Here is a 22,115-nt window from a genome sequence, read left to right on the forward strand (position 1 = left end):
CCTGTTACTCTGGAGTAGCCGGGAACATATTCTCTCTGTTAAAAAATGACTAGTTTCTCACACAGATTGGGTATGTCAATGGTATGATTGTTCCTTTCAGTCATATAGTTTGTGCAACAATGTTTGCATATTATTTTGGGACATATTTGAATTTATCCAACAGGTTGAACACAGTGCTTAGTTTTGAGTTGATTTTTTTCTTCTGTTCATTGTATTTTTATTCAGTTACATGAATGGATTTCTGTTGTTTGTTCTGCCTGTTTTGCATACCATTTATTGGCACCACTGACTGATACGCATTTTATTGACGCACATATTCTGCCTGCAGGCTTGTCTACTAAAAATGACACTCTTATACAACTATACAATTTTCTCATCTCTGCATGCAATTTCTCATGTGTCACATTTGCAAGTAAATTAGTAATCAGCATATGTGTCTTTTATTTCTTTCTTCTCTAAAATGTCATGTTTTTCTGCAGCTGATGGTGGAGACAACTCATCACTATGATAGTTTAGAAAATGGAAGTGAAGCTTCTAACTTAGCCACTGTTGTGATATGATTTATTTCAACCTGAACTATGTGAAATTAAACTAGTGGAAACGGCAAAAGATTTTTTAAAAAGCAATGCAAAAGTGAAACCTTTGCTCCAATTTAAGTTTTAAAAATAGTTTAGTAAGAAAGACAACTTAACTATGTATAGCAGTTATTAAAACCATTTCACAGCTTTATACACAATAAAAACACGCTGATAAACTATAAAAAGAGCAGAGGGTAATAAAACTTACAGTAGAATCATGCGATACACAAGTGCAAAGTCAGTAATAAAATACTGTGTATTTAAGAAAAAAATATTTAAAAAAATAATTAACAATATTCTTAAAGCTAACTATGTAGCGTGCTTCAGTTCGGCTGGTCATTCCACAACTGCAGAGTCCCTTTTAGTCTCCAAGCATGAGGTGAAAACAGTCAGCAGGTCCTTGCATGAGGATCCCAGGCTGTGCACCAGAGTCCTGAAATCCTGAGATTTTGAATCCAGTTTGCAAGAGTTTCCTAGATGAAGATAGTTATTACTATCGACTAAAAATAGCATATTTTTTGATGATAGAGATCTGAACAGATTTGAGCTCCTGGAAAAAAAATCTATGCAAGAATGTGGACATCATGCACACTCCATGCGGAGAGGTACAAACCCAAAATCTTATGCTGTAAACCACTGTGCTGCCAATTCTGGACCTCTCTGACCGAATGATCTGTAGATGTGTTTATGAAAAAATGGCCGCCCCTCCCTGAGCCTGGTTCTGCTGGAGGGTTCCTTCCTGTTAAAAGGGAGTTTTTCCTTCCCACTGTCACCAAAGTGCTTGCTCATAGGGGGTCATTTGATTGTTGGGTTTTTCTCTGTATGTATTATTGTAGGGTCGACCTTACAATATAAAGCGCCTTGAGGCGACTGTTGTTGTGATTTGGCGCTATATAAATAAAATTGAATTGAATTGAATTAAAAGAGTGCACACTGGTTTCTTGCATTTTGTTTAGAAATCAACAATAAAATGATAATGAAACTTTTGGGAGACAGGGCTGTACCCTGAGAATTCCTTTAGCTGTTAGAGAATTGCTAACACATGCAAACAAGCAAAGTGCTCACTTATGTTTTCTGTAAATGGCATAAATATCTGTTGGTTTACAACTGTTAATCAGTACACATGAGAAAACTGCTTAACTTTGCCTCAGTAGTAGTTTAGCATAGCAGAACATTTAATGAAAATATAGTTTTAAAAAAGAAGTTTTTACCTGTAATTTACCAGACAACACAAAATACATTTTGAAATGATGTTCACGTAATATTTAGTTTGTTTATAACATTATACAAAAAAGTTCACTTTAAAGCCTTTGTGCCTTTGAAAAAAGTATATTTTTAGTAAATCTACACACTGTGCAGGATTTTGTCCCTCCTCATTTTCTCAAGTTGTGCCTTTAAAGAACTTGGTGCCGTGAGTAAAAAGATGGCATTGACAAAAATATATAAATAAATGAAATAAAAACTGGATAGCTCATCCATTAAATCCAGCAGTATCGGCAGCAGTATCAGTATTTTTATCGCAGTCAAATGAAGTTTTTTCCTCTTATACATTTTTGAGGTCCAAGTCTTCCATCTTTAAAAGCTCCACATTTTCAGGGTTTCCACAAGGCAGTCGGGTCTCACCATCGTTCTCCCATGCTGACGATAAACAGAATCAAAATATTATCAAAATCACATATTTTATAATAGGCATTTTAAAATGAACTGTGTCTTTGCACTCACTGAGCGTTTCGGGTGCTGGGTGCTCAGGCAAGCATGTCCTTCTTTTATCTCCTTTCCCACGACAAGCTTGCGCTTCATGATTGGATTCTGGATGTCACTGCTTGTGGTCCCACCAGCTCTTCAGCTCTCAGGGACTGCACTAGATCACTGTACCACAGGGTATGTCTGGAAAGCTGCATCTTATTCACTTGTAGCTTTCATTCATACCTTGACAACACTGAAACAAAGGGAAGATATACAGGTTCCATAAATTCTGAGACCATTATAGCTCTATTTAACAGGCTTACTGGGTAATCCTTAAGGAAGTTAAAAAAAAAAAAACTAGCAAAACATTAATGATAATCGTAATGGTGGTTTCGTGTCTAGTTTCTTCACTGTTTTTTTTTTTTTTTTTTTTTTTGTGTCCCGTTTGGATCTTTAGCCATCAGAATTGTTGTCTTAAGGCCAAGAAAGATGCCAAGCGGATTTATTTTACCAAGTGGATCATCATGGCCTTGCCATATTGGTCCATTTGATTGACCTTTATTATAATTATGAATTTATTTTATTTTCAGTTGCTACAAACGGGACAGACATGACTGGGGGATAGGACAGGGAGAGAGAATGAAAGAAAGAGAGGGAGAGAAAGAAAACCAAAGGGGAGAAGAGACGGTGAGAAGGGGGGGAAGAAAGAAAAAAAAAAAAAAAACAAAAAAAAACAAAACACCTGGGTCACCTGTATGGAGAAAAAAAACAGAAGAGAAAGCAAACAACAAAGAGCAACATAATAAAAAAAACGGCACCATCACAATAAACTAGCTAGCAGTAGATATCAGTAGATACTAAATAATAAACGATATTGTGCAGCACGCAAGATAGACAGCGCACAATGTGCTTTGAGGCAGCAGCCAAGAAAGGTGTAGTCCGCGTCTGTGAATACCCGTGTGTACACCTGTGTGCATACCTGTGTGGATCAGCATGCTTGCATTCCAAAGGTTTCTCCATGTAACGATCTGCTAGGGAGTGTGGGGAGCCACAGCCCCGTCCTCCAGGGCATGAAGCAGGTATGGAGGAGATCAAAACTCCAGACATCCAGAGGCCCCCAGAACACAAGAGACCAAGGAAGACCCACAGAGGGGCAGCCGCGCCACTGTCCCAGTAAGAGCTGAGGAGCTCACTCAGCAGCCGCGGAGCAGAAGCCAGGGGGAGTTGCAGTGACGCGCCCGTGAGCTCCGCCGGCAGCCAGCTGTGCCTGAGTGACCGAGCCCCAGGCCGAGAGGCCGGGGGCACCCCACCTCCGGAGTGGCCCGAGCGAGCCCCAGGCTCCAGGCCCTGATAAGCGGCCGCCAAGGAGTGAGCCGGTGTGTACCCGGACGCCCACCCCCAGACACAAAGAACCACCAACGCACCGACACCTGAGGGAGTCCGCCACTGGCAGGGGAAGTGGTGGTGGGTGGAGATAGGCCTCCAAACCTTGGAGGGCCTGAGTTTCTTCACTGTTGTTAAATATTATTGAAGTTGCATCAGTAAATGTTCATCACATTGGGCGACATGAAATATAAATATTTTTTAAAGGAGTAAACTTCTTTAAAATCAATCATAGGATTAACACACTGCAGGCCACAAAGTCAAAAGTCACAATTTTTAGTTTTAGTGTGAACGGCCATGATTTTGGGTTTGCTTCGCACACTTTACAGTTTAACTGTGAAGTTTTGGCAAATGTTTGCAGGCAGATCAGCATCTTCCATGCAAAGTACATAAGACACCAGCATTATGCTAGAGAACAAAGCTATAGCGAAGAGATTTTCGGTATAGCACCGTATCTTTTTGCAACCAATTTCACCTAGTGAATGCCAGCAACCACTTGCAAACTGGTTGGGGAACACACAGGTTCCTTACTGACTGACGGTTGCCCAGGTGCAGCAAGGTCTGTGTGACCAGGGCTTTATGATTTATGAGCATGTTTTCCTTCTGTAGTGAGCCTTGACCCTGTTGCCTTACACCGGTTATGCTGGCTGCAAACATAACTACTGGAAGCAACACACACAACCCTGTATGGTGTTTTATGTTTATCAGCCAGGCAAAGACCACTTTTAACATAAAAGTATACTCTAAAATGTACTACCAATAATTTCACGAGTCTTCAGGCCACTACAGTAACAGTGTGAGAAATTAAAAAGCAAAGTAATTTGTCCATTTCAAAACAAAATCAAACATCTCTTCCCTCAGAAAGACTCACTTGAACAAAGATGACCTTTGAGTCATGATCGTTCTTTTTGGAAGACGTGTCATCTCACTGTTCAGTGAGCTCAGTTGGTGCCCTGGTTGAAGTGCTCCAGCACAGTGGCGTTGGTTCTTTCAAACAACCACAGCTGGCTGAGAGAGGCAGGGTCACACGTGTTCATGAAGACTCGCCGCTCACTCGGACTGCTATCAATACAGCTGTTACTGACGGGATGATACAGACTCTTATCCTGGAGGAAAGATGAACATATACATATTATACAAGAAGCTAACTTCTTCACAGGACATTTATTTCCTTCTTTATACAAAGAGAAAAATCTAATACTCTGTGATTAATACGCATTTTAAAGCCTTATACTCCACAACGATTAAACCTATTTCTCAAACTTGTTGGTGTTCTATATGGCATATGTACGTATTACTACCGGCAGGATGTTACACTTTGCTCCTGCAAAATTTAAAGTGTCTATCGACCTTTTACCAGGCAGACACTGAAATACTTGACATTTCAATTTTTATTTATTTTTTTATTTTTACTTTGGTGACTTTTTCACAAATATAAAACCTTCCTAAGGCCAGGACAGTTGGAGAGCATTGAATAGGATGAATTAGTAAATACGCTAATTTTCTACAAGCAGTGAACTCTAGAATTTCTCTACTTCTGTTCATCATACCTTTCTGTACCGCCAAAGCTGGTTTCCCTTCATGCCGTGACAGTCATACAGGGTGACTGGGCTGCTGTGGGAGACGGCATCAAAGCACAGCTTCCTTGTATGCATGGGGTCACCCACCCGGATATCCTCCCTCCAGCCAAATGTTAACACCTGCAGGGAGCACATCTGAGCTGTAACAACATCTGACTGTCCTTCCTTTGTCTACGTAAAATTTCTACCTTTTTTTCTGTCAGATTGATTTTCTTGTTGAAATTGGGGTTATTATGGTAGTGTTGCAGTGTTACATGGTGTAGAGATAGTAAAGCCGATAAAATAAGCATTTTGGATTTATTTGATTTATACAATAGTTTCTCCACATCAGTGTTCAATCGATCTAGCCCAAATAGTTGGAGGTTACATTTACACTCAGGTCCATAAGTTTGTGGATGATGATACATTTTTTAGTAGTAATGCTGTACAAAACCACAGTACACTTAATCAATTAAGATATACAGCACACATATGAATCACTTCCTTTTGTCACTAAAGTTTTTACTGTCTCACCCATTAAGAGTTCATTTCCTATGATCTGTTACCAAATCCAAGTTCAACATTTGGAATCAAATCCAGTTTTTATTTTTATTGAACTTTTGATATTAAAAGAAAAATGTTTTGTCATCCTAAAACATATGGACTGCACCCTATGACCATACAAGCTGCAAAATGTTATGGATGTGATAACTGTACACATTTGGTCACCACATTCTAATTAGAAGTTTTGAAAAAACAAGCTGTTTTTCCACAGGGAAGCATATCACTTTGCAAAAGTTAGAATGAGGTAACTCATTCTCACTCACTCACTATGTGTTAACAGACCTCTCTGCATTGAATCATATCTGTTATTAACCTCTGTCTCTCTTCCACAGCATGTCAGGGGCAGGGATAGCTCAGTAGCTCAGCAAGGTACCGTCCCTACACACTGCTCCCCGGGTGCCCAATGGCTGCCCACTGCTTCACTGAGTGAATGGGTTAAATGAAGAGAGGAATTTCCCCACGGGGATCAATAAAGTGCACTTTCTTTCTTTTCTTCTTTCTTTTATCCTGTCTTCCTTCTCTCACCCCAACCGGTCGCAGCAGATGGCCCCGCCCCTCCCTGAGCCTGGTTCTGCCGGAGGTTTCTTCCTGTTAAATGGGAGTTTTTCCTTCCCACTGTCACCAAAGTGCTTGCTCATAGGGGGTCATATTATTGTTGGGTTTTTCTCTGTATCTATGAAGCGCCTTGAGGCGACTTTTGTTGTGATTTGGTGCTGTATAAATAAAATTGAATTGAATTGAATTGAATTAATAGTACTATTAAAATGTATCTCAATTAAGTGATTAGACTTAATTTTGTACAATTATAGGATAAAAATGACAGGGCCAAATATAATTCAAATATAACAATTTAAATAATGGGACAAATGATCCTTCTTTTGACACTGACGTCTTTTCTCCACCTGTTAATTTTCTTTTTTATTTGCTGTTTGTTTAATTTAGCCCAATTAGGGTTTGGCTAAAAATGAATAGCATGACATTAAAAAGGTCCACTTTCTGTCTGTCTGTTTAGTTTGTTTTTCCTCCTTAATATACCTTGTTGGTAAAAAACACACTTTCATTAACATGCTACTAAAGTAAGAAAACAAATGAAAATAATTTACCTGAAAAAAAAAAAAAAACAGCTTGTTAACAACCCATCATGTTGCTAGCACATCATCTCAGAGGCTTTAGGATATGAACTGAAAACCCAATAAGCTCATTTAAGAGGGTGCCCTTACCTGTCCGTGACTCCACCCCACCTCACCACGGCCTTTCACACAGTTCTCCAAGCGGATGGGGCTCCCTGACACAAAGTGTTTGACCTCCATACACATTCCACTGCCCACATTCTGTATCTGAAAAGCACATATACAACTATGATAAACTGACATAAACCAGAAACCCATAAACATGCTGAGATTACAATACACAGTATAATCTCCGCTCTTAGTCCTACACAAGTAAATCCATACACTGACTGTAGTCAGCAGATTGATTTTCAGTTTTATCTTTTTTCTTAAGTTCTTTTTTGTGCACTTCACATGTAAAGGCTTGGAGGCATTTTTTGCCTTCCAGGAGTGTAACTAGGTACCAATAGGAGTTGCAGCTTGTTGGAATAGAGGTCAAAAATACTAAAAAATAGTGTGTTATTGCAAACGTGTTTCATCACTGCTTCTTGTCTTTTTATACCACTGAGAATTCTTTAGCGCGTACCTCAATCCTGTATACCTTTTTAACAATTCTCATCAGTAATCTATTTTTCGTAAATCAAAAAACCCTCAAAACATTACAAGTTGAAACCAGTAGAAACTATTTTCCTGCCTTAAGCCAGTTTTTCATGAACTTGTTACAGTCACATAATACATTCATGATGAAATTTTACAGTGAAATTATAGATTTTTGTTAAGTCTTTGGTAAAACTTTGGTAATCTGTTCCTAAAAGAAATTATTTTTGGCTTTGGCTGATCATAGGATAGGGTAACTAGAGTTGTTCATATTTCCAACAGCTTTACTTCTGTGGCTTCAGTTTGTGTACATTGAAAGCAGAATCTGAATATTCTTTCCATGAAATGAGTTAGCAAAAGAGCCCTAAGACATGAAACATGATTCCCAGGGAACTAGAAGATGACGATATTTTCAAAAGAAAGCTGGAAAAATACTTTTCCCTTTTCATTACGCAGAGTTAATTTTCATACATTTTGTAATAATTTTCATCTTGATTTGATATAATTACTCATCTTGCTTTTGCCACAAAAATATTCTCTACAGCACAACTGAAACATGCTCATTAACTGTCTGTTTTCTGATACTAAATTATTTATTTGACCTACCCACAGCAGTATTATATAATATATCTATTTGAATGTATTTACAGCAGCAGAATACAATTTAGCATCCAGGTTCTGAGCTAATTACTTTCAGCAAATAGTTTGTGTACAAAAATTGGTGAGTGATTAGTAAATATTTCCTTTGTGGCTACAGGCAGATACTCGGCTATTGAAAGGGGGGTTAAAGCAGCCATCATCAATGGATTGGAGAAATAGGGAATTTTGCAGCAGATGTCAGAGGCATGTTACACATGTATGACCAAGTGCAGCTGGAGGTGACTGTGTGGAGTCATGTTCCTTGAGCCAGCCGGTTACAATTGGGGGCTTGTCCGGGATTCTAAATGAAAAATCAAACACGAAACATACCCTATGCTTGTGTAGTCTCTGAAATTATGAAAACACAATGGGAACAAAGTTGGATTCACAGATGTTTTAAAATGTAGTTATTATTTTTTATTATGACATCTAACTGCAGACATGTATTCAGTTTAGCGATTCCATATTCATTGTACACACAAAAACCTTTCCAGATGTGTTTTTTCATTTATTTTTTAGTTTGTATCTCTATGCATACATCTATTTATTTAATTTCTCTACATATATGAAAGCAGTTTCATGAACTAATCCAGCTCTTACCTCTCCCCAAGCAGCAGCAGGAGGTTCTACTGGTGGATAGTGTTTGGGAAGATCCCAGGCCACTTCATTCATAAACCACTTAAAGCTTTTACAGTTTAATCGGGTCCTCAGCTCTTTCTGCGCTGTCATGTCACCTGCAGACAGGTGCCGATACTCAGGTCGACGCTGGTACACATACTCTGCGTATTCGTCCATCCAAACTTCTGCTACACGTTTTAGATTCTGAAATCAAGTTAAAAAGAGTTTCACATGGTTGGATTAATTCTTTAAAATAGTTTTTTGTTAGCAGACAATTCAAATTTCATACAATAGGAACCTCTAACACATTATCAATAATGGGAGTCATAAAAAAGGTTTAAGGGTCCACTTATGAGTAATGCAAACTTTAACATTCCCATTCTCTTCAATTTGTTGTGGCTTTATACTTTAATGCAGCGGTCCCCAACCCCCGGGCCTCGGACCGGTACCAGTCCGTGAGTCGTTTGGTACCGAGCCGCGAGAGTTGAGGCTCAGGTGTGAAATGTATGGTTTTCAGGGTTTTTATCGGTTTTCAGCGTTATTTTGTTATCGTTTTTATTGTTAACTCTGTTTTCCTGCGTTTTTTCACGTGTGTTATGAATAAATCTTCTTTTTTTTTTGGTACCGGTACTAGTTTTATTTTGTTGTATTTATCCGCGACACCTTAAAGGCCGGTCCATGAAAATATTGTCGGGCATAAACCGGTCCGTGGCACAAAAAAGGTTGGGGACCGCTGCTTTAATGCATCAACTATGTGTTGTGTCAATGGATTCTGCAGCTGTCTGTGTTTCCACCTGCAAACAAGTACCCTAGTATAGGTCCTTTAGTTCCTGACAGTGAGACCAATTATATGGAGAGCTGCCATGGACTGGTGTGAACTATGTTTACCTAGTATGCTGGGGTTTTTTTACTGTATATTTGTCTCTAGGAATCTGCCAAGACAACGGCAATTTATTGCTGCCGTTTTTGACCATTGTATTTGAGCTACATATATTGAAACTGACCTATAGAGTGCTCTCTTTGATTCAGCTTTGATTGAAATGATACCTCAACAAACGGGAAAAAAAGAACTATCCGCTTTTATGTAAAAGGTCAGGTGATTCAGGGACATCAACATTTCAATGAAGCTAAGTTAGAGACTGTTCCTCAGAAAAACAAAACAAAGCCAGTTACTTTCAGCTACTTTCACACTGAGCTATACCGAGCCATGTTTCAGGCTGAGAGCAGAGGCATACATAATGAATGGTGTTTGGCTACACCTCAGATGATTAAGCACTTTTAGACAATTTCCTATTCTGTGTAGGTGCTGAAAAAAAAATAACAAAAAGAACTTAAGCTCATTCTTCACAGTAGCACCTGGAAAGGCTATAAGTTGTAGATAGCGGATACCCTGCATATTGCTGCCTCTTGCCTGGTGGTCTTTTATGAGTGAATGCTGAGCAGACTGTAAAGTACACTGAGATGAAAGAGTAGTGTACTTAGCAGAGGATGCAGAAAATACAAACCCTGCACCACTCTGTGTGTGCATGCAAATGTATAGCATGTGTGTTTACATGCAGGGTTAATGTATGTTTCTGTTTACTTGTTTATTGGGGTTAATTAGCTAAAGGTTCATTTAAAGGGCAGTGATGCATTCAGCTTCACTGCTCAGTGGACTTCAGAGGCACAGAAGTTGCTACAGTGTGTGTGTGTGTGTGTGTGTGTGTGTGTGTGTGTGTGTGTGTGTGTGTGTGTGTGTGTGTGTGTTTGTACTTTTATGAATACACACTTACACATACACATATCTACTAAAAACATCCCATCTTCCATATAACGTCATAATTAGCAGAGATCCAAAAATCATGTTTCTGTATTGCTTTTAAACCCTGAGTGTGAATACAACAAAACACTAGTTTGTCAAAAATCTGTTTACCTAAATGTTTACTCTTGTTTGAAGCATGCTGGTTGACAGTTAATCATTCATTCCTTATTAAAAATCTTACTGGCAACAATAAGAATTTTTTAAAGGGTAGGGGGTGGTGAGTGTGAGCAAGCATGTGATGGGATGCACCATAATCCAGATTGAATACTCCTTCTAGTACTCCTTAGGATATTATAGCATTATACTACCATATACTACTGTAATTCAGTAAAATCTGAATTATTAGTCTTTTAAAAAATGAAAAAAGGAGCTCCTGGAATGGAAAAAAGGATTTTCTTTAATTGATCAGGCTTTTTATCTCATTGACTAGTTCTCTACTAGTTTATAGAATACAATAAATTGTTGCCCTATGACTTAAATGTATCAGAAGTAATGTTAGAGCCTGTGTATTTTGCTTTTATAGTATCCAGAAAATCCATCACTGATCCACTGCACATAGTGAGAAGAATTACCTTTGCCAAGCTGATCCCACCAGGGACTTTGTAGGGGACATACTTCCTATAGATGTGTCCTACCCTGGAGCAAGGGATGTCCTCCATCCGACCACCACACATCCACAGCTTCAGAGACACAAAGAGAGGGAAAGAACACTTTCATCTGATGAATCTTTATGGTGTTTAGAAGCTTTGTCCATTTTAAGATTCAAAGAGATGCACAAAGGTAAAGCAAGGTGAAGGAAGGAGATGACGACAGAGATGAGCAGAAGACTGATGGCTGAGCAGAAGGAGGAATAAGGTACAGTGATTCGAAGAGGCTTATAAATCCTGGGAGACCAACAGGAGAGAGAAGATGTAATAAAGATGAGAGGACAGAGCAGAGGAGGCAGGGGGCACAAAAACAAATTATGACAAGATGGTGACCTGACTTCACCTAAGGAGGAGGACCAGATGAGAAAAAGTCTTTCTGATAAATCACTGATACAATGCTCCTGTTACGACACTATTAGAATATTATTGGTATTCAAAAAAAACACAACTGATTTACTAAAACTTCTCCCGTTTTATAGGAAAACAACGTTTTTGCTACTTTTTTAATAGCTTTTAAGTACCTTTGTCTGAAGTGTTGTCTGAAGCAAAAACAAAGCATCATTGCTTCTTTTTCTTTTTAGCTGTCTATCTGACATAACAGATACATTCAACAGTGTGTCTTCATTTTAATCCTCCAGCAATAACAAAGGCAACTGTGATGATTTGCTTACTTGGCTTTCAATGAGGAAAACAGACCATGAGAAGAAAGGGAGGCTATGAAAGGGGCGAGAAATAAAAGACTTAAATACAGCAGGCAGGATGGAAAATGGGTTTTGTTTTAGCAAAACTAAATGAATAGAAATGAGAAGCTCATTTGAACCATAAGTAAATACTATCAACACAAGTTTGAAGACAGCCAAAGAGAGAGGCAGAGAGAAAGAGTGGTTTGGTGCTGCTGGTCCTGCAGAAAAGTCTGCTAATATGAGACTAAACAGGCTAAACGTGGGGAAAGTTTGACAACTTAGACATGAGCGAAGGAAAAGAAAATGTTTTATACATCACTTCTAGTTATACAGACATACATTTCATTAGTTTGCGTTTTTTAAATCGTTGAAGGATCGCGGCAAACCCTTTGAATGAACTGAGCCGATCTCTAACTGTAAACCTATTACTACACAGCAGTTCATATGTAGATGTGACAGCAATACAAAGAATTTTTTTCCGTAGTTTCCTGAGATGTGTGGCTCAGTGGCTCCCACCCTGCAGAGATGATAACATTGAAACTATAGAGGAACGTAGAGCAGATTGCATCTCAAATGCTGAAGACTGAAATATCAGCTAGTTGTCCTTCCAAGTCATCAAGTGCTGTCAATTCATCAAACCCACTGGCATCTCAAAGATATGCACAGTGTCCTTTGGCACTGAGTTATGGTATTACTCAGACATGTCTCAGTAGCAACATGTCACATATGGATCTCTTGCAGTTACATTTAAATGAACTATTTAATGGCTTTTTTCAAAGTTAATGTTAATGCTGCTAAGGTGTTTATGTAATAAACAAAAAGCTGATCTTTTCTTAAACCTAGCCAGCAACTTATGGGGAAGTGAAAACTAAACTTTTAAGCAAATCAAAATAAAACAGAGCAAAAACAGAATTACCTTTGCTGGTGGATCAAAGCACCATGTGCAAATCGGAGATTCTGCCAGATGTTTTTATTGTTGCACAGCTTTTCATATGGCCTGGTCTAGAACCAAAATCAATAAGCTAGCATACACAAACTGTAGATTATGTGAGGAAAAACATTTTTCGAAATGTGGATTTTGAAGTGACCTCACTCTCACCTTATGATTTTGCTGAGTTTTTTATTTTTTGTCCTGTCTACATCCCCTCACCCACAACTGGTCACAGCAGATGGCTGCCCCTCCCTGAGCCTGCTGGTGATTTCTTTCTGCCAAAGGGGGGCTTTTCCTTCCCACTGTCGCCACATGCTTGCTCATTGGGGATTGTCTGACTCTGAGGTTTGCAGCTGAATTACTGCACGGTCTTTACCTTGCAAAAAACTGCCTTGAGGCAACTGTTCTTGTGATTTGGTGCCGAACAAATAAAATTTAAGTGAATTTACAGGAGGCAAGGAAAAATAGAAGCCGGTAATTGAATCCCAAATGTTCAAGGAATGTTTAGTGTTTAACTTCAAACAAGTTTGATTATTATTCAAGGATTTTTAGTGATTAAAATACATTAAAAATATTTTTGGTTTCCAATGGATGAATCATTTTCTACGGGCTGCTCTATGAGATTTTTAGCAGTACCTGCATAGCAACACTTTTTTTTCTTCTAGCAGGTTTTAATATCGCTTTTGCAATACAAGTAGATGAAATACCTATCCCGTAGGAACTGCCATAAAGACATGAATCTATTTGTGTTGGGTTTTAACTTTATGAGACACTAATGTGTGCCAGTGAATTATTGATATACTTTGAATTATTCTGACAGTCTAAAAATATTAAACTGACAATCTGGTTGGCAACAAAAGATAAATATTTCAGGTTCTGAAAGCAATTAACATAAACCTTGGCACACATGGCTTGAAAGTTATATTTTGCTTTTCATTATGAAGACGTTCATTAAACATTAACATGTTTAATTGTTTTGCCAACTGCCGTTTCCAAGGGCAGGAATTAACAGTCAAGCTCAAGCCAAAACATAAAACCTACTCTGGCTCTCTATGTCAGGTTCAAACTTTAACCTCCTAAGAACCAGCATGTACATTTTCCAACAAGGGGAGACAACATATTGGACTTGGTCTACACACAGGAAAAAGGAGCATACAAAGCCATCCCCCTCCCCCACATCGGCACCTCTGATCACCTCACTGTTATGCTAATGCCAGCATACAGACAGAGAGTGAAGGTCATCAAACCTGTTATGAAAGAGGTAAGAGTGTGGCCACAGGAGGCCACCTCTGCTCTTCAAGACTGCTTCGGGTCAACTGACTGGGACATATTCAAGGAAGCAGCCACCTACAATAACATCATAGACATCGAGGAGTACACAGACACGGTGAGCTCATACATCACCAAATGCATTGATGATGTAACACAGGTGAAAAGTATCACAACTCGAGCCAACCGGAAGCCATGGCTAACAGGAGATGTCCACAGGCTGCTGAAGGCCAGAGACAAGGCCTTCAGAGCTGGGGATGAAATAGGCCTGAGAACAGCGAGAGCCAACCTGTCCCGTGGCATCAGGAAAGCGAAACAGGACTACACACACAAGATAACCTCCCACTTCAATGATAGCAAGGATGCAAGAAGCCTATGGCAAGGCATCCAGGCTATTACAGACTACAAGCCTGTAGCGCGTAGCTGTGAGAGCGACACCACTCTGCTCAACAACCTGAACAGCTTCTTTGCACGATTTGAAGCACAGAACAACACACGCCCACAGAAAACACCACCACCTTCACACGACCAGCCTCTGTGCCTGTCTGCTGCCAGCGTGAAGAGGACACTCATCACCATCAACGCCCGGAAAGCAGCGGGTCCAGATAACATCCCTGGTAGTGTGCTGAAAGACTGCGCAGAGGAGCTGAAGAATGTCTTCACAGACATCTTTAACACCTCCCTGAGGCAAGCCACTGTCCCATCATGCTTCAAGACTGCCACCATCATACCTGTGCCAAAGAAACCATCCCCAGCCTGTTTCAATGACTACCGCCCCGTGGCACTGACACCCATTATTATGAAGTGCTTTGAACGACTAGTCATGTCACACATCAAATCCACCCTACCTCCCACCCTGGACCCACACCAGTTCGCATACAGAGCGAAACGATCCACAGAGGATGCAATCTGCTCTGCCCTCCACCCAGCCCTAACTCATCTGGACAAGAAAGACTCATATGTGAGAATGCTGTTCATAGACTTTAGCTCAGCATTCAACACCATAATACCACAACAACTCATCTGTAAACTGGACAGACTGGGCCTCAGCACCTCCCTCTGCAACTGGCTGCTGGATTTCCTCAGCCAGAGGCCTCAAGCGGTGCGTGTAGGCAACAAGGTCTCAAACAGCATCACCCTAAGCACGGGGGCTCCACAAGGCTGTGTGCTCAGTCCTCTGCTCTTCACCCTGTTGACACATGACTGCACACCAACCTACAGCTCCAACCACCTTGTGAAGTTTGCGGACGACACAACGCTGGTAGGGCTCATCACCAAGGGCGATGAGACCCACTACAGGAAAGAGGTTGAGCTCCTGACCACGTGGTGCAGAGACAACAACCTCCTGCTAAATGTCAGTAAGACCAAGGAGATTATTGTCAACTTCCAGAGAGGCCACACCTGTCACCCCCCATTGACCATCGACGGCGCTGCGGTGGAGAGGGTGAGCAGCACCAAGTTCCTGGGGGTGCACATCAGTGAGGACCTCTCTTGGACCACCAACACAGCATCACTGGCCAAGAAAGCACAACAGCGCCTCTACTTCCTGCGCAAACTCAAGCGGGCAAGTGCTCCACCACCCATCCTGACTACATTCTACAGAGGAACTATTGAAAGTATCCTCTCCAGCTGCATCACTGTGTGGGGCGGTAGCTGCACTGACTATAACAGAAAAGCTCTACAACGTATTGTGAGGAACAGCTGAGAGGATAGTTGGTGTACCACTCCCCTCCCTGCAAGACATTTACACCACTCGCCTCACCCGCAAAGCCATCACAATTGTCAACGATGCAACCCACCCCGCGCACTGTCTGTTCAGCCTCCTGCCCTCTGGAAAGAGATACAGAAGTCTCCGCTCCCGCACTACCAGGCTCACCAACAGCTTCATCCACCAGGCTGTGAGACTGCTGAACTCTCTTCCCTCCCGGCTCCCAGCCAGCAGAATCACCATATGTGGCAGAAGTAAGTAGACAGATTGGTACTCACACCCCCCACACTCTCCAACAGGAAACACTCTCTGAATCAAGAACTGAAAACATTCCTGACTGCATCGCAATTGCACACACCTGCTGCTACATGTATGTTTAGTATTCTTTTAGCACTATTATATTATTAATATTATATATTACTATTTATTATCTTATTGTTTAGGGCTGTTTTTGTTTTTGTTGTGCATCTGCACCTTATTGTTGTCAATGCCTACGCATTTTTTTGGGACAGTGTGAAACGTAATTTCAATTCCTTTGTATGGCAAGTACATTTGAAGAAATTGACAAATAAAAGTATTCTATTCTATTCTAACCGAACTCTTCCATGGCATGCATTTTTAATCTCTCTTTGATATTTGGGCTGATTGGGACCCAATGAATGTAAAAATAAAGAATTGCCAGATTTTTCTTTTTTCCTAATTTTTGTTTCTAAGAAAAATGAGAGGCACATATGAGGATATTTATATAAAATTTAGATAGAACGGTAGCAGTATAATGTCCTCGTAAGTGGATACCAGGCCCTTGTAGAGCAAAATTGATTGTTTTGGTCTAAATAACCCAAAATGTGATATCCACATATGTGAACGCCAGGTCCTAGGAGGTTAAACACATTCGGAGCTCAAATTTTAATTAAACTTGCAGACTAAGCTTACAGACATTAAAACAATAAGACAAAACCACCGACTATCTAGAAATCTACAAAGAAAAAGCGCTATCAGGCCAGTTAATGTTCCTCTATAGCAGCTCGACTTTCATTAATGAGGCGTGTAAGCTCGTCACATGAAAATGTGTTTCATGGTCCAAGTAACATTAAGCTCATATATCGTCCAGGCATGAAGTTCTCATGACCCTGTGCTGTTATCACTGTCACTCTAGTACAGCTAGAGTCTCTCTGCTCACATGAGTGTTCACAGCTCAGTTCAAGAAAAGAAACTACAGAACCACTGAATTCACTCCAAATGCATAAATAAAATATGTTGCTGCAAGAAAAAAAAAAAAATCCAGCACTGACTTAAAGTGCAACAAGAACTTGAGCTGTCTGTACTCGTGTCCTAGAATAAATAAAACATGAATGCATACAGTTTGATTTTCTTCTGTGTTTCAGTGGCCTGGTCATGTGTTTTGCTTCCACTGCATGAATAATAATGATCTAACAAAATGCTCGCAGCACTAAATCTAAAGTCAGTATACAATAGCATCAATTGCATTTTAATGCTCTGGGACTAGAACAACAATCTGAATGGACTGACCTTGTGTGGTTTTTTTTGTTTGTGTGTGTGTGTGTGTGTGTGTGTGTGTCAGTGTTTTCTTTCAACAGGATGTTTTATGAGATGCCTTGTGAGTCTGGCGTGACACCTGGACTAGATTTACACTGGATGGCATTACCTTGGCATGCTGAGGAACCTCAGAATCGTCTTTGACTGAGATTTGTCCTTTCACTCACACAGCTTCTTTGTTTTTTAGTGGTTTTTTTAAACCTGCACAGCGTTATAAAAATGGGAGCATCCCGTCTCAGGGTAATGCTGAAAAACTAGTCCAAGCATTTGTTACTACTGTAATCTGCTTGCCCTAAAAGCACTCTGAAATGCCTTCACTTGATCCAAAACACTGCAGCAAGAGTCTTAAGAAGACCTAGAAAGAGAGCTAGTTCCCCAACAGAAGCTTCTTGTCAAAACCAGAATCAAGTTAAATCTGCCCAATCTTATCCTGAAAACCTCACAGTGAGCAGACCAAACAGAACATCAGCTTTTGACATTATTCTTCGACCAACTAGAGGCTGGACCAGGGTCACCTGAACTATTACCTTGTAGGCCTACTATAGATTGCTACAGGGCATCCTGAGCACTTCTCCATCCCTTCCTTTCTCTTACTCTCCATCCATTAGCTGTATGTTTTCTCTGTTCCAAAGTTTGAGTTTTATCCTGTTTATTATTTTATTTCTATCTATCACTACGTGTTTCCCCAAAGGGATGAGTTATATTTCTGTCTATATTATAGATCTCATCCCTTGAGTTGACTTTTATTGTGATTTTCTGAAATCACACGTAAATTTAATTGACCAAAGACCAATATAAAAAAAATCTATAATAAGCAGGAAGGGGAAAAATCCACATCAAACATGATATTTAAGAGCAAATACATATTATTTGATGATGTTGCCGTGGAAACAAGAACCAGAAAGCCAGTGTACTTTTTATTCTTTCAATAAGATGATTTTATCACAGGCAAGGGTAGAAAAGTTAGTCTGTAGCTGTCTATGTCCATCCAGCGCTAAATCCATAAATATGAAATAACATTCTTTTAAAAACATTTTTTTTTCAATTTATGTTTTTAGAAAAGTTTTACCCTGCCAACTATTTGGAAGTTGGCAAATGTTTTCTTTGAACAAATACCCTTTTTCTGGCTCCATCCATGGAGGTTTAATTATTTCTGCCTCCAGAGCAGCTCTGTCTCCAAATGTTTGCATAAATGAAGCTCGTCCGAAGCAATATAAAGACTCCGCAGTTGGTTTTATGCCTGCACTGTCCCTCTCACCCTCCCTGTGAGGTCACATTGCTTCTGCTCTTTGGGTCTTTATGTTCTGACATTATCTTGGTGTGTGAGCTGGAAATGCTTGGTGTTCCCACACCGCTGTCACCAGGATGGAGCTTTAGATTAACTGTACCACTGAGTAAAGTAATTGTGTTTCACATGCAAGCAGGGCCCTGGCTGTCTGTGGGAGCAGCAGTTTGGTTGTAAGGATTAGTATGAGAGCCTGTTAATCTTCTCACCTCAGGAGACTGGCTGTCTGCACTATATCAGCTAATGGGGATCTTAATAAAAAGGAAACCAAATTGAATATCTGAGCATATAAAGTAGACTTAAGAGGCACAGCAAGGCGTGCGCTAATAGGAAAAATTAATAGTGATAATCTTGACCAAAATAATAACCTTGGTAAAGGGTATTATCTTAATGATTACTTAAGTTAGACAGAAAACTGTATTAAAACATAAAAGCTGTTCTCACCAGGCTCAGCCCTGGGCCATTGATGGCATTAGTCTAGGCCTATCATTTGTTTCACATGCCCGGCTTCTAATCCTCACCTTTTGTTCAGACCTAAAGACACTCAACTGCAGTACAATCCATCATATTATAGTTTTAAAAATGGATTATACTTTTGCATCATGACGTATGGGTAACCAGGTATAGGTGACCTTGGTTTTTGGAATTAATCAGTCATTCAGAAACCGATTTTATTTCCACCCAGACATCCGTACATCAGTTTTCCTCTTCTTCATCTTCTTATTTTGTATAGTGTTGTCATTTATGGTAAGCATTGGGCAAGTTCCTTCACTTATATTCGCAACTTTATATACCTACAGTGACTTCACCCATTGGTTTCTGGAAATTTAGACCCCAGACGGCTGTTCTTATCATTGTTTTTTGGAATCAGAAACCACAAAATTTTGACAAATGAGCGCATTGCTATAATCTAATTCTAACCAGTAAACCTTAAGTTGAAAGATAAAGCCAGCACAGAAGCGCTAAAAGAATCATTGTCTGACATGGTCATTTACAGCTGGCTCCAAAAGCAGGTAAGTCTCCCCATTTCAGACTCCCAAGGTACTACACCCAACTCAATCAAGATTAAAAAAAGCATGTTTACAGCCTGGTACACACAATGTTGAGGATTTTGTAGATGCTTTCACCTTTCATAGAAACTATACAGTGGCTTAGTGTTACTTTTTAAAATTATGGGCATATAAACAGCACAAAAAGGAAGGAAATATGTGTTTGGTTGATTATTTCTTTGTAGTAACGGTGCTTCTAATCTGTGACTCACACGACAACATTGGCGAACTTGTGACAAATGCTGACAAAAGCAATCTGTGACCAGCATGAGGATGAAGTGCCAAGCTGTTGTGGCTGTGAATGTTTCTTCCAGATGCTACTGAGTGAATACATAAATGAAAACATTTGTAAATTGCCAGTATGTCTTGTTTCTTAAGAGTTCAATAATCCAATCCAGTAAATGACACCCAACAGGAGTCAATAGAATCTTTGATTTGAAGTTTTTCATGGGTGCAACCCACATATTCAAAGCTGCTTCTCAACCCACAAATGCAATTTTCCAAATGAGGTACCATTTAAGGATAATTAGACTGGCGTTAACCAACCAAACACAAATGTCCTTACTTTTGTGCTAAGCTTAGTCAGATGCAGATGTAGTCGAAAGCATAATATATAGTGTATCTATAGACTATATGTTTTATTAGTTATATTTTTATAATTAAATTGATAAAAATGTAAATGAAAACATGAACAAAATCAAGAGGTCCAGTTCAGTGATTGGTATACACATTCAATTAACAAGGAAAAGAAAACTGCTTTGATCCCAGGAGGAGACACAAATACCTTTGGGGTTGCATCAAGATGGGATAAATCAAAAAAGCTACCCGCTGTGGTGATGCCTTGTGTCTAAAGGGGCAGCCGAAAGTAGTTCTCTTTCACTCGAGTGGCTCAACTTACCGTGGTCTGAACTTACTGTGATACTAAATGAAGCTTATGCGTAAATTCACTAAGGAAGCTCCCTAATCAGTCATCTGCCTGCTTTCCTGGGTGTTAAGCTGCTTTCTGTTCATTACATCACTACCACTTTCCCACGCTGTCAATCTCAACACAGTCATCATTACTTTAGTCCAATCATCTCCTTGCCCTTGAGCCAATCAGGCTCTGCGTGTGTTCATTTCTTTCTCCCTTTCAAACTCTCATTCATGCAACCCATCTCCACCTCACAAGCACCTCAGTCAGAGCTCCGCCCAAGCCTCGGTCTTCATCCTCACCACCACCACCAGCATCGTAAATCCTGTAACTGCCGGGATTTTGTTCTGCTATGCCGTGTCTAATTGAGTCTAATCGCCAAATACGTTAATTTCTATATCTCATGTTCAGTTATTCCAAGTGATTTTTGCTCATGAAAATAAGCTCACTTTACTTCTGTTTCCAAAACAACCAAGCTGGCAGTGATACACAGCTAAATGAAAGCCTCCAAACATAGGACACATCTTTTATAGGCTACAGTCTGTGCTTTGCACCAACTCATCGGCCCCAGTGACCATACTTCTAATAATGCTAAAACTTTAATAATAATAATAATAATAATAATAATAATAATAATAATGGCTGGACTGGTGTAGTGATTCACTGAGCTGGTGTGAGAAACATACTGATGTTATAAATGTCTGCACAACTATTTGTTCTATCTGATTCTGAGAAACACAAAGGGATTTTCTGTGTTTCTGTCTTCTTCTACTATGAATCTGATCACAGAAATGTTTGGTGAGAAGAGAAGAACACTCCGGTGGACATCTTCCTACCACCTCCACCACCCCCCTCTGTCAACAGCGTTGACGCTAAAGTAGACATAAAAGTAAATAGGCATTACGAGTGTTTTCAGTGCTGTCTGAGCTTGTTAAGATGTGGCTGAAGCGTGTTTAAAAGAGTTAAAAGGAAACATTAGAAATACACTCTCAGCTTGACCCCCAAAGCCAGAACAAAAACAACTCCCTTGGTCCTTTTGAAAAAAAAAAAAGTTTAGTACTTTATAGATTTGCCGGAGGGCAATGAAAGGATTATAACATTGTCTGGGAACACCTTTAATTTCCAGGCAATCTTTTATTTAATTATTTTTTTTGAACTGATGTAATCATGAAAGGCTAAAACTATGAGAGTGGTTTCAGAGTGGCTCCATACAGAACCATTAACAATCAGGTTACAGGCAAGAATATAATCTGGCTTCACATCCTCAATTTAACGTCAAAAACATAATATAATGGATAATATTATCTATACATATTTACCTTAAAGGAGATCTCATACTGCTCTCCTCCCCAGATCTCCAGACCAGTGTCGTATCCTCCCAGCTCCCAGAACCATTTTCTATCCACAGCAAACAGTCCACCTGCCATCACTGGTGACCTAAAAGACCCAATGTAACACAAACAGTCACTGCTTGCGTTGCATTTTGTGAACAGCTTTTACTTAAAACCCCTCACTTATCCATAAAGAGTAGAAGCACCACAG

The 22,115-nt window shown here is 39.8% G+C and overlaps 1 protein-coding gene across 2 annotated transcripts in view; it reads right to left on the reverse strand.

Annotated features, from left to right (window-relative positions):
• Positions 1-1,408: 1,408 nt before the first annotated feature.
• Positions 1,409-22,115, reverse strand: part of LOC120734003 (polypeptide N-acetylgalactosaminyltransferase 10-like) — a 92,518-nt gene continuing 71,811 nt past the window's right edge. The window contains exons 7-14 of one of the 2 annotated variants that reach the window (XR_005695944.1): positions 21,893-22,010; positions 11,107-11,214; positions 8,716-8,937; positions 6,991-7,107; positions 5,198-5,347; positions 4,519-4,753; positions 2,301-2,517; positions 1,409-2,216 (exon numbers count right to left, since the gene is read on the reverse strand). Coding sequence is in view for 1 of the 2 variants with exons in the window: in XM_040032543.1 (XP_039888477.1) it covers positions 4,589-4,753; positions 5,198-5,347; positions 6,991-7,107; positions 8,716-8,937; positions 11,107-11,214; positions 21,893-22,010 (880 nt within the window). In the remaining variant the exon portion in view is untranslated. Of the gene's footprint in view, positions 2,217-2,300; positions 2,518-3,706; positions 4,754-5,197; positions 5,348-6,990; positions 7,108-8,715; positions 8,938-11,106; positions 11,215-21,892; positions 22,011-22,115 lie in introns of those variants that run through there. The other variant, XM_040032543.1, reaches the window with a different exon arrangement.

The sequence above is a fragment of the Simochromis diagramma genome, unplaced genomic scaffold (assembly GCF_900408965.1).
Source record: "Simochromis diagramma unplaced genomic scaffold, fSimDia1.1 OVJJ01000216.1, whole genome shotgun sequence".
Lineage (NCBI taxonomy): Eukaryota > Metazoa > Chordata > Actinopteri > Cichliformes > Cichlidae > Simochromis > Simochromis diagramma.